This window comes from Zingiber officinale, chromosome 9B, assembly GCF_018446385.1.
Source record: "Zingiber officinale cultivar Zhangliang chromosome 9B, Zo_v1.1, whole genome shotgun sequence".
Taxonomy (NCBI): domain Eukaryota; kingdom Viridiplantae; phylum Streptophyta; class Magnoliopsida; order Zingiberales; family Zingiberaceae; genus Zingiber; species Zingiber officinale.
The window spans coordinates 4,845,774-4,859,185 of NC_056003.1; the positions used below are offsets into that span (position 1 = coordinate 4,845,774).

At 38.3% G+C, this 13,412-nt stretch overlaps 1 protein-coding gene across 1 annotated transcript; it reads left to right on the forward strand.

Moving 5' to 3' along the window:
- Nucleotides 1-8,371: 8,371 nt before the first annotated feature.
- Nucleotides 8,372-10,677, forward strand: LOC122024351 (rust resistance kinase Lr10-like). The gene is made up of 3 exons (XM_042582963.1): nt 8,372-8,903; nt 8,979-9,157; nt 9,286-10,677. Exons 1-3 carry the CDS (start codon nt 8,554-8,556, stop codon nt 10,473-10,475), a joined length of 1,719 nt encoding a protein of 572 aa, XP_042438897.1. The 5' UTR covers nt 8,372-8,553; the 3' UTR covers nt 10,476-10,677.
- Nucleotides 10,678-13,412: the final 2,735 nt, after the last annotated feature.

The following is a 13,412-nucleotide window of genomic DNA, read 5'->3' on the forward strand; positions in this document are numbered from 1 at the left end:
CTGTTCTGGTGCTTGAGCTTTGTTGAGCTCTTCTTCGTAAGCTTCGCGTGAGCTTCTCGACTGGGATATCCTGCTGTTGTAGGTGTTCTGAGGAGCTGCTGCTTCAACGAATCCAGTCGGCAAGGAGGCAAGAAAACCTGTGTTTTTACATTCATTGTTCTTGTCTTCTTGTATCTCTTGTTGTATTCCTTTCTTGCTGTTGCAAGAATATTGTGGCGAGGTTTCTCCACCCACAAGGAGTATATTGTATTAGCCGGTTTTCCGGGGACTCATCCACCGACGGATTGAGAGGCTTCGTCCACCTTACGGACACGCCGAGGAGTAGGAGTATCATCTCCGAACCTCGTTACATCGACGCGTTGAGGTTTGATCTTCTTGTTTTCGTTTCCTTGTTTGTTTTTCCGCTGCGCTGACAAATTGTAGGAAGAAACGCGAGAATTTGGGGTCGGCTATTCACACCCCCCCTCTCTAGCCGTACGAAGGATCCTAACACCCTGGACTTAATATATATCCTTCTCCCCCTTTGATCACATAAAAAAAATGGAGTTTCTTAACAAGTCTAAGGTTAACTTTAACACTTAAAAAAAATTGTAATAAATTAGAAAATTTTAAGTGTTAAAAAAAAATTTAAGTTAGAAAATTTTCAGGAAAAAATAATTTCTAATTAAGAAAATTTCTAAGTAAGAACAATTTAATTTTTTAAGTTAAAAATAAATTTTTTATGAATTGGAATAAATAACTTAAAAATATTTTTAACAGAAATAATTTAAATATTGAATTTTTCTAAGTGAAATTTTTTGAAGAAATTTCAATAAGTGTTAAACCATTGACAAATATTGAAAGTAATTAGTTATTTTATGCTTATTAGTTTGTTAATTAAATATTTTAATTCAAAAATCGGCGTCCAGGCTGTGGCGAGGCACTAGGCCTTCTTGGTTATTGGATCATCAACCACTTCTAGACAAAACCTTTTAATAAATTCAAATATTCAATTTTCTACTTGAAAGCCCTTAGTCTTAATTATTCTTTTAATTTAAACACGTTTTTGGAATCCAATAGAGGTTCCTTCCTACAGGGTTAATCAGATATTTTCTAGGTACATAAGTTTTTCATATTTTTATGATCTGATTTTTGTGAAACCTATAGTACCAGTTTAATCCTCTATAGTTTCTAAAAGCAGAAATATTTGAACAAGTAGAATTTCTTAAGTTTTCTATTTCTTGTTTTAATTTTTCATTTTCAAGTCTTACTTTATCAAAATTTTCTATTAGACATGATCTTGCTAAAATTCTTTTTATTTCTAAGTTTTTATTTTTTAATTTATTATTTTTACTTTTTAATTTGTACATAGATTTTGCCATAGACTTAATTCCAAAATAAAGTTGATCAGGAGGTAAGAGGCATACCTCACTTACCATATCAGACTTGAAGCCTGACTCTCCCCGTGCTTCGCTGCATTCATTTGAAGTCACTCCCCCTTCATCGATGCTAGCTTCTGATGTACTTTGCCCTTCACAGCTCGCCATCAGTGCTGGTTCGACATATTCTTATATTTCGGACTCAGATGATGAACTGTCGTCCCAAGTAGCTTTCAGATTCTTATGCTTCTTGGGTATCTTGACTTTGTCCTTCTTGAGTTCTGGGCAATCCTCTTTTAAGTGTCCTTCCTTTTGACACTAGTAGCAATGAACCCTTCTTCTATTTCTTGGATTTTTCTTATTCTGCATTTTTTTAAATTTATTAGACCTATTTTTTTTTTTGAAATTCCTTACCATATAAGCTTCTTGATCCTCTTCTGAGTCTGACTCGGGTTCATCCTTCTTGATTACATTTAGCGCCATAATCTGGCTTGAGTCTTTTGATGTCCCTGCACATCTGGTTTCATGTAATTCAAGAGTAGAAAAAAGTTCCTCTAGGGTACTTACTTCTAGGTCCTTTGAGATGTAGTAAGTATCGATTATTGAGGTCCATTCTGGAGTCCTGGGAAAAGAATTGAGTGCGTAGCATATCGTGTCCCGGTTGGTTACCGTTTCTCCGAGATTTTCGAGTCCGGTGATTAGTTCTTTTTCCTTTGCGTGTAGATCGGCTACCTTCTGACCTTTTTCAAGACGGATATTTGTCAGTCTGTTCCGAAGTATATCTCTTCATGCAAGTTTGGCTTCGGATGTGCCTTCGTGGAGTTCCAGGAATTTTTCCCAGAGTTCTTTGGCCGACGAGTAGCTTCCGATGCGGTTGGCTTCTTGAGGTGGTAGCACCCTCAGCAAGTGATATTCCACCCAGTTATTTGCTACGGAGTCGTTTTGTTCTTTCTTCGTCCAAAGACTTTCTTCTTTTTCCTCTCTATTTTGATTCGTAGGAGCTACAAAATCATATTTTATTATTAAACGAATTTCAAAATATGTTTTTAGAAATACCTCCATACAACGTTTCCAGTGTGCGAAGTCTCCCTCGAATTTTGGTGGAACGATGCTTGGTCTGGCCATTGGTTGCTTTGCTTTGGTCGGTAGTTAGTCCTTCTGAAGCGTCCTTGCTCTGATACCACTTATTGGTCCCTTTGGAGGCCGACAAGAGGGGAGGGGTGAAATGCCCTGAAAAAACAAATCAACCCTTTCTCGACTTATAACTAAATTAAGAACACTTGTACTTTAAAAATAAAGAGACTAATTAAAAAGAGAATAGACACAAAGGAGTTACTTGGTTTGCAATCAGAAGATTGCTAATCCAAAGAGAATGAAGCGCACTATCTGAAGATCTCCTTCGGGAGGAGTAGCCTCTTATAGCGTTAACAACACACAAAGAAAAGAAGAGCAAACATAAATGGATTACAAGTTGTTGTTCAGCTTCTTGGACCAAGGCTATATTTATAGCCTTGGTCGGGGCGCTTGGAAGGGTTCCAGGCGCCTGGTAGGGAATAAAACTTTATCCCTTTTCGCATAGATCGCGTTTGACCGTGATCTGGATAGAATCATTTCGGGCGCTCGGAACCCTTCCGGGGCGCTCGGAATGGTTCCGAGCGCCCGGAACCAAGAAAGTCAATAGAGTTGACTTTTTTCGGTCCGGGCCCTCTACTCCGGTTCAGCTCGCCTCGATCCGGGTCTTTCGCTCCGGCTCTGCTAGCTTGGGTGATCTCGGCCATCCGGAATAGGGCTCACCCGAACCCAAGTTCTGGCCTTCTCCTCGAGCAGCCTTCCTCCCTGGGTTCTCGTCACTCGAACGTCGCGTACGTTCTTCTCGTCCACCGGTGTACTCTTCCGCGGCACTTCGTCCCTCAGACGCACTGAGCCCATCGGCTCTCTCCCCGTGTCATCCTTCTCGCTAGCCGCGTCTTCCGTTCGACTTCTTGCGCTCCTAAGCTCCTGCACACTTAGACACAAGGGTTAAACCAAACAGGACCTAACTTAACTTGTTTGATCACATCAAAACACCTTTGGGTTCCAACAACTTCAAGCATCCGGACCGGGTCCAGGCGCCCGGGCAAGAATAAAGTTTATCCATAGACCGTTGAGTAGTCGTTGTGAGCAGATGAGATGCACCGCTGGGTGCTAGGATCGGGTCTAGGTGCTCGGAGTGCCACGCCAGCAAGAGGCTATTTTTGACCAATGGGCTACAAATAAAGTCTTGGTCTTCTTCATTTATAAGAACACTCGACAACGCTTGTATTTGAATCTCTAATTTTTGTATTTATTTTCTAAGCTATTAATCGTTGTATGGGGCTTCTCTGTCTCTAAGAATTTGCTCGAAGAAGGAGTTTTAATAGTGTGCTTCACTTGCCTTGGATTAGCAATCTCCCAGGTTGTAAACCAAGTAAATCTGATAGCCTTGTTTCATTTTATGTAATTTATTTCTATTCTACTAACAAGTGTTTCTTAGTCAAAGTCGAAAGTTTTGAGAATGGTTTAATTATTATTTCATGTAATTCACCCCTCTTTCCGGCCACACAGGACCAACAATTGCAATAATGATTCAGCCCTAATAGTCATACCAAATAGTTTTTTAGTTTCTTTTCCAGCAAGACAATGCTCACATATATGCAAGTTAATCTTAGCATGAGTACCTAGTATACCCTATTTAGTTAATCGATTCATACGATCTTATCCTATATGTCTTAATCTAGCATGTCAAACCTCATCAGTTATACTTGCATCACTAGTTAGAGCAATGTTCAAAAAATAACTCTAAATAGCACAATTGACATCTGGTTCTACATCAAGAATCATAAAACTATTTATTAGAAAACCATATTCGATTGACACTGAGTCAATCTTAAGTTCAATACACTGACTATAAAAATTAATACAAGAAGACATGTAACAAAAATAAGATTTCGTTAAATTTTAGGTGCATACAGGGCATCATGTAGAAACAAAATACTATCACCACAAAGGTTGAGTTTGCAAGTACCTACTCCTTTAACTTCAACTCTTGCAATGTTTCCTACATAGATCCATTTGTTGCTAGCTAGTACCTGACGGTACTCTACAAATGTAACTTGCTCCCGAGCTATGGTTGGTTGCTCCCAAATCTATAATTCACAAAGTATAAGAATCTGCTAACAACATTGAACTAGCAATAAAATGCTCAGGGATTTAGCTTTTTTTGGCTTAGTGCACTCCCATACGAAGTGACCTTTCTTGCTACAGTTAAAACAAATCAACTTACTTTTAGGTTTCACTCCAATCTTCTTTCCTTTCTTCTTGATTGAGTCTTGTGACTCTTATCCCACAGTAGCAACTTCTTTCCCTTCCCCTTCATGAACCATTTCTTTTTTTTTTGAATCCAAATGATCCAACAGAACCGACATCCACATAGGCCAGTCCAGAAATCTTTACGAATTCTACTCTCACTCTCCAATTCTACATGGTGTGCGACGTTAGTGAAAGTCTTGATACTCTTACTATGAGTTAGAGTCTATTTCATGGTCTCAAAAGAATCTAGAAGGGAACAAATAACTGCTTGAACCTGTTGTTCATTGGTTAACTCATGACTAGTAGTTTTAAGCTCCCAAATCATATTCGACATCTCCTTGAGGTGTTGAACCATCGAAACATTCGAACGCTTCTTGTAGTTGTCAAATTTGATCATCAATTATCAAAGCTTACTTAGACTTACTCCACTGTATTTATCCTTAAGGGCTACCCAAACTGCATAAGTTGAAAGATACAACTCATATCGAAAGCTAGGTCATCAACCATTGAACTAATCAATATGTCCTTTGCAGTGGAGTCCTTTTTCTTCCATGTCTTATAAGCATCAAGATCTCGTCTATTTTGTGCAGTGGGACCATCTACAGGTTTTCCAGAACTTCTTGTTCCTCAAGTAAATACTATATCCTAAGGTGCCAATTTTATAGTTTTCCTCATTAAGTTTTTCTCCCTTGTTGAGTTTAGCTATAATATTTTTGGTTGTCATGATCTAACATAAATAAACATATTATTTAGTATTTAGTGAAATTCATATGCATGTAATTTATAATTGACTCAATGTTAATTTGAGTTAATGTACAAAATCAAGTGGTAACTATGTTTCCACACATTATTTGTATGGCCAATCAAATCAACATTGATCAATACTATTACACACAACCCAACAAATGAACTAATCATAGAATGAACAAATCATTAAAGTAAACATGAACTAATCATGAAATAAACTAATCATTTTCAAGTTTGTTAACACATGACATAATTTTTCATAAAATAACTCTGTTCGTACATAACGGCAAAAATTATTACACGATTAAAAAAAAACTAAATGGACTAATACTGTTCATACATAATGACAATAACAATAAAAGAACTCTAATATTCAAGACAATCTCAGGTAAATCAACTTTAGAATTTTTAATTTGGTCTATCATCGAACTTTCTTCAGATTCTTGCTCGTAATATTCAAGATCCTCCTCTGGATCCTTTTTAAATTCTTCAGGATCCTCCTCAGATTCTTTAGGATCCTCCTCTGGGAACTCATGGTGAAGTAGTTCCACACAGAATTGTGCATATGAGATTCTCCCTTCGGAGAGCCCCCATACATGGTGTGTACTACCTTTGGATTCCCCCGTAGTGAACGAATCAAAGACCAGATCCTATAATTATTCAAGACTGGAAACTCTTCCTATTCGAGTTTCCAGAACAACCGATCAAGTCGTCCAATATGCCATCTGACTCCATGAAATGAGTCATACTCAATCTCTTGAATCTCCTCTCATAGCTCATTCAGTCGCTCATCACAGCGAGTCATTATGCATATCATCCGAGGCATCTAGAATTAAAAAATAATAATATTAGTCAAATCGACAAACCAGTAATAAAATTGATTTATTTCAATTGACATATATGCATTGAAAAATATACAGAATCCATAAGTAAATAAGAAAAACTAATTTTCTTTATTTAAGGGGCTACAATGGACTGATACACTCGATCGGGCGATTGGGAATCCATATCCTGAGCTTGGTCTATTGTCCTCATTATAACTAATCTAATTGGACTAGGATGTCTTATCTATGTTATTCTTGTCTAACCCCATTTATTCAAATCAATCTAAATTGATTCTAGTTTGGATCTGATTGGTATAGTTAAACCAACTAATGGTTTAAATTAAATCGAGGTTATAATGAATTTAAGCTAATAAAATTTTACTCTAGGATTCAGGCTTCCCTCTTGGGTTATAATATTTAAGATTAAAAATTTTAAATGCTTATGGGGTATAGTGTTCATGTTTAAGGAAATTTTGAAAAATATATATATAATGAGTTAGAGGCGCCTAGATTTGATCCAGGCGCCTCAACTCCGATAAAAAAATTTAAAAAATGACGAATGCGCCTCCAATATATTAGAGGCGCTTTCAGTCAAGGCGCATATATAGATATACATATAGCATTTAAATTTTCAACTCTTAAAATAAAAGTTTGATATTTTGGGCCAGTGAAAAAAGCCTAAGAATTCATTTAAAAGCTCAAGAAAATATTGATTTTAGATTCGGGCCAAAAAGAGGGGCTTAAGTTGCACCAATATCATTTATTTAGACAAAATCAGAGGTTGCTCGATCATTTTCAGAATTTATGTTAATTTAATCACCATTTTGATAATGAGTTTTTGAAAGTCAAGTCGTTGCAACTTGGTTCAATTATTGTATAGATTCTAAAATATTATTAGATTATTATATATTTTAAAATCACATAGTTCTCTAAACATTGGATACAAGTTCTTAGAAAGTACAAAATTTTATTTTTTAGTTTTTTCTCAAATTTAATTTTTTAGAGTGTTTTTATTTTTTTAATACATTTTTTTTTCAAAAAATAATTAATGTTTTGAAAAAAAAAATCCCCTTTTTATGTGCTTTCAAAATTTATTATAAAATTTTACGATCTTGTGAAAGTTGTTTTACGATTACAGGATTTTCATCTGTTTTAAAATTTTTAAAATAAAACGTTTTATATCAAGTTTTGACATAAAAAAATTAAATAATTGTTTTAATGTTGGATTTCGTAAAGTCATTTTTGGATGGGTTTCTGATCTTTATATGTTTTAAAAATATTTTTATGAATTTCCATGCGTTTTTGAAATTTTTTTTACTCCTTTTCATTTAAAAAAAAATCATTTGAGAGTTTTCTTTACATTTCTTTATTATTTTTTATTGTTGATGATTTGATTTTGATGTGGAATTGCCTATCGAAATGATGTGCATGTTTTCTTCCAAATAATATAGTTTTGTTTTCTTCTGCGTGGCGTATAGCGTAGGTTATTCAATTGGACTAGATAAGGTCAAGCCGAATAGTTGATTGAAATAATCAGGTAGATAAATAAGTAGAATTAAATAAATCAATCAAGATGGTCAAGTTAAACTGAGGCAATTGGCGATTAAAGAGCTGCTAAATAGATCGAGCTATTTTATTCATCGTCTACTAACGAAATCCATTGCCTATGTTTGCTTGCCTAAGTCCACGGATGAATATCAGAAGACTTGCTCAGTAATGACTGGTTGACTTTGACGGATAAGAATCCATGTGAGCCCCTCGTTTCCAAATCAAAATGTGGAACAAATTGCGCCACGGAATTTTGTGATCGTCAACTGGGACTGTATGTTGCTCTTCTTAAAGCATCGATACCAATTTAGCACGAACACAATTATATTATACAAGGAATTGATTAATTGAATTACAGAGGGAGAGAGATCATGAAAAGATCTACACCGGCATCATTCTTCACTTCTCTTCTCCTCTTTTTCTTTCTCACCGCTCTTACAAGTGGAGTGCTCGGTAGATCTCAAAATAAAGGCTGCTCTTCCTCTTGCGGTGTCCTTGACGATATCCACTACCCGTTCCGCCTACAAAGCGACCCAGAGTGGTGCGGTAAACCAGAGTTTGAGCTCATCTGTGAATCAGGAAAAGATGCAGTCTTGCATAACTTGTCATCTACAGACAAGTACCTGGTCACCGAAATATCATATCACCAATCGCAATTCAGGCTCGTCTATGCCGGTTATGTCACAGGTTCTAATAAATGCGTGCTTCCCAGTGCACACTTCCCCCTAAATACACTTTACCTCATCCAAATGTCACTTTGGCCATTTAGTTCGACTGAAGATGCTGGACAGCTTGAGTATGATATGTTTGAAGAATGGGCTAGTTTTATGAGCTGCAAACAGGAAATTCATAACGATCTTTACAAGCCCATCCATTGTCTTACTGGGGACAATAACTCGACTACATACGTCACAGTTGGCGACTATGCATATGAAATACGCTACCTCAACAACTCATGTAGATTCGTAAACTTATTGCCAGTTGACCGAGATTACAATTACAATTACAGTGGCATATTTGAACTCCTGGCGAAAGGAGTCTTGGTTCGATGGGATTTCACAACCTTCAACATTTTCGACCGTTGTTGGAAATACAGTTGGTAGGAGAATAACGTTTAATTAACCTTATCATGTGTTTTCACTCTTTTCTTACAAATTAATTGCTAGCTCTGCAGGTCAGATGAATATTATTATTCCAGCGACTTGAAATCCCGGATACTCGTTACCCTCTTTGGCGAATTGGAATTTTTACGTTGCGTCTACTGGAAGGAGAGTGGTCGCAACCATAATCACGTTATCTTCGGTTTTACAGTGGTCTTAGTAATGGCACTAGATTTAGCTCTTTGTCTGCTAGGTATATATGCTTTTACTTCATTGATTTTCCATCTGCATGCATGCAGTAACACTACTTAATATTGTCCAATTGCATAACTAGTTTGTTCGCTATTCACTTGTTTTTTTTCCCTTCACTTGTTACCACAGTTGGTAGATTTGTGATTGCGCCTCTATCAATTTATGCATTCCTCGCATACAATTATTGGAAGATAATTAGAAAGCCCATCGACTCAGTTGAAAAGTTTCTGCAAATCCAGCAAACTCTAACTCCCACACGCTACGCCTACAGCGACATCATAGCCATGACCAATCACTTCAGAGAAAAACTAGGCCAAGGCGGATTTGGTTCAGTGTACAGAGGATACATTCTTGGTAAATTCCCTGTTGCCGTCAAGATGCTTGTCGGCAGCTCCAAGTTCCATGGCGAAGACTTCATCAGCGAGGTCTCCACGATCGGCAGGATCCACCACATCAACGTGGTGCGTTTGGTTGGGTTTTGCTCCGAGGGATCAAAGAGAGCACTCATCTACGAGTACATGCCCAATGGCTCGCTCGACAAGTACATCTTCTCTGCCAACAGGGGAAACACGTTCACTGTCGAGAAGCTCCATGAGGTGGCCCTGGGGATTGCTAGAGGCATCAACTACCTCCATCAGGGCTGCGACATGCAAATTTTGCACTTCGACATCAAGCCCCACAACATCCTCCTCGATCGCAACTTCATTCCCAAGATTTCAGACTTTGGGCTTGCAAAATTGTACCCAAAGGACAAGAACGTAATATCCATGAGCGTTACCAGAGGCACGATAGGATACATAGCACCCGAGCTGATATCGAGAAATTTTGGGATCATATCAAACAAGTCGGATGTCTACAGCTTCGGAATGCTGCTAATGGAGATGGCCGGCGGGAGACATAATGTAGATGTGAGAGCCGAGAACACTAGTCAGGTTTATTATCCTTCTTGGGTCTACGACAAACTTGTTCAGCTGCATGTAAGTGAGAGCAGCCATGATATTGAAGAGATTGTAATCAGTGAAATGGAGAGAAAGTTGTCCATGGTGGGGCTTTGGTGCATCCAAATAAAGTCAAGTAGCCGGCCATCCATGAGCCATGTGGTGGAGATGCTTGAAGGAGACGTGAATGAGCTACAGTTGCCACCCAAGCCTTTCTTTTCCTCAATAGAGCCAAGTCCGAGAGAATTAGAAATATTCTCCTCCGCAATTTCATCTTCTGGAGAAGAAGAACTACATGAACAGCAGCATACTTTACGTCCCAACTATTCCGGATTGCCTTCATCTTCGATACAACTATCTGTCATCTCAGAGCATTCTTAAACTTAATATCTGCAAGTTAAACAATCCCTAGGTTTGATGTTTTATCCTACATTTTACCCTCGTACAATTTATTTCAACTAAGATGCTCTTATACTCAAATGTTATTTGATGTTTTAAGTCCTTTATTTTCTTCGAGTAAGCTTCTTGATAACTTATTCTCAACCGTCTTGTCTACTTCCATAGCACATTGTCGATCATTTTGATTCATTATCGTGAACTCTTGTTATAGGGCCTGGATGGTGTCCTTCAACTCCAAGTGTATTAAAACAAACTCCAAGTGCAGTATTTGATACTTAAACTTGAATATCCTCAATTTGTAGTTTCCTTCTGTTAAAGTTAATGTGTTATCACTTAAGTTTACTCATCACTAAGGTTACTTGCCCCCTAAGTTTCTAAGGTTACTTGCCCCCTAAGTTACTAGGTTACTTGCCCCCTAAGTTTCTTTCAAGTCTATATAAAGGCTTTGTAATCAAAAGTTTAAGAATCAAGAAAAACTATCTATTTCTCCTCAAGAGCTCTACCAAAATACTTACCAATTTCAACAGTTGGTATCAGAGCGTCCAGGTTCTACCAATCCAAATCCATGGCCAGCTCGAGTTTAACAAACATCAACCATCTCATTCCAGAGTTTAATGGCGAAGACTATGATTTCTGGTACGTGAAGATGAAGACCATCTTTCGATCTCTTAACCAATGGGAGATTGTGGAGAATGGAGTACAAGAGCCCGAGGAAGCCACTGCCCTCAATGAGGCCGGTCTGAAGAAATTAGAGAAGTCTCGACAAGCCGACGCAAGTGCTCTCTCAATCCTTCAAAGAGCAGTCACTAAGGCTATATTTCCCAGAATCATGCGAGCCAACACGGCTAAAGATGCGTGGGAGATCTTGCAGAGCGAATTTCAAGGAGATGTGAAAGTAAGAGCGATTAAGCTCCAATCACTACTCAAGGATTTCGAAAATGCCAAGATGCAGGAGAAAGAAACACTCATGGAATTCTCAACCAGAATCTTTGATCTGGTCAATATAATGAAATCTCATGGTGAAGATATTACAGATCAAAGGCTGGTACGCAAAATTCTCATCTGTCTTCCTGAGAAATATGATCCCATTATTGCCGTCATTGAAGAAACAAAGGACCTAACAACACTCACCGTTCAAGAAGTGATGGCGTCCCTAAAATCGTTCGAGCAAAGATTGTCCAGACATTCTGAGAAGCCAATAGAGGGTGCATTCCAATCAAAGCTCAAAATTGGTAACAACGAACGAGAAGGTCAATCACGATTTGGATGGAAATCAAGAGGACGAGGTGGACGTATCTCAAAAGGAAAAGGAAAAGACAACTCATCGAATTGCAGCAATTGCAATAAGCCAAATCACTCCGAGAAGGACTGTTGGTTCAAAGGTCAATCGAGATGCAAAATATGCAATCGATTTGGTCACCTCGCCAAAGATTGTCGAAATAGGAACACTTATCAGGCAAATCAGGTTGGAGAAAATCAAACAGCTGAGGAGACACATGGAACATTCTATGTATGTCACACGGCCACCAACAAGGAGCAAGGAAAATGGTTGCTGGACAGCGGATGTAGCAACCATATGACGCCGATCTCAGAAATTTTCTCTGAACTCGACATTAGCATCAATGCTCCTGTTCAGTTTGGAAACGGAGAGCAAACAAAGTCAAAAGGACTTGGGAAAATCGCCATCGAGACGAAGGAAGGACCGAGTTGCATCAACAATGTCTTGTGTGTGCCGAGCTTGAGTCAAAATTTACTCAACCTCGGACAATTGGTGGAAAATGGGTACAAGCTCTGCTTCGATAACAATGAATGTGTTATATTTGACAGGAGAGATAAGTCAAAGGTGTTCACAAAGATCAAAATGGTCAATCGAAGCTTCGCTCTCAACATCAATTATGCCGACCTAAAAGCTCATCAAGCTTCTACCTCGGACTACCTGACATCAACCTTATGGCATCGACGACTCGGTCATCTCAATTTACAAAGCCTCAAAGAGTTATCTGGCAAGAGTATGGTGCAAGGACTTCCTCACATAGAAGGAAAGCAACATGTATGCGAAGGATGCGCGTTTGGAAAGCAACATCGATTACCTTTCCCAAAAGGAGTATCATGGAGAGCTAAAGAAAAGTTGGAACTTATCCACACCGACGTCTGCGGGCCGATGGACACCCTTTCTCATGCTCAGAATAGGTATTTCATTCTTTTCATCGACGATCACACTCGTATGACTTGGGTCTATTTCATGAGGCAGAAGTCCGAAGTATTCATGATATTCAAGAAGTTTAAGAGTCTCGTCGAAAAACAGAGTGGATGCTTCATCAAAACCTTAAGAAGTGACAGAGGCAAAGAATACACTTCTAAAGAATTTCACAATTTTTGTGAAGATGAAGGAGTAGAAAGGCAACTAACGGTAAGGTACACCCCTCAACAAAATGGTGTTACCGAGAGGAAAAACCAGACAATCGTTGAAATGGCAAAATCAATGATGCACGAGAAAGGTTTACCCAAAATCTTCTGGGCTGAAGCAGTCTACACAGCCGTTTATTTATCTAATCGATGCCCAACCACAGTCATACCAAACAAGACTCCGTTTGAAGCATGGAGTGGTAGAAGACCATCGGTGAACCATCTCAAGGTATTCGGAAGCATTTGCTATTCTCAAATTCCAAAACAGAAATGAAGCAAACTTGACGAATCTAGCGAAAGATGTATTTTTGTCGGCTACAGCACCATGAGCAAAGGTTATAGACTATTTAACCTACAGCTGGGTCAAGTTATTATTAGCCGAGATGTTCAAGTTGATGAAAATGCTTTATGGAATTGGGAAGAAAACAAAGTTGAAAAGAAAGACATTCTGATCAGTACTGACAAAGAAGATGAAATTGAGCCAAGCACACCAGATTCAAGCTCATCTCAACC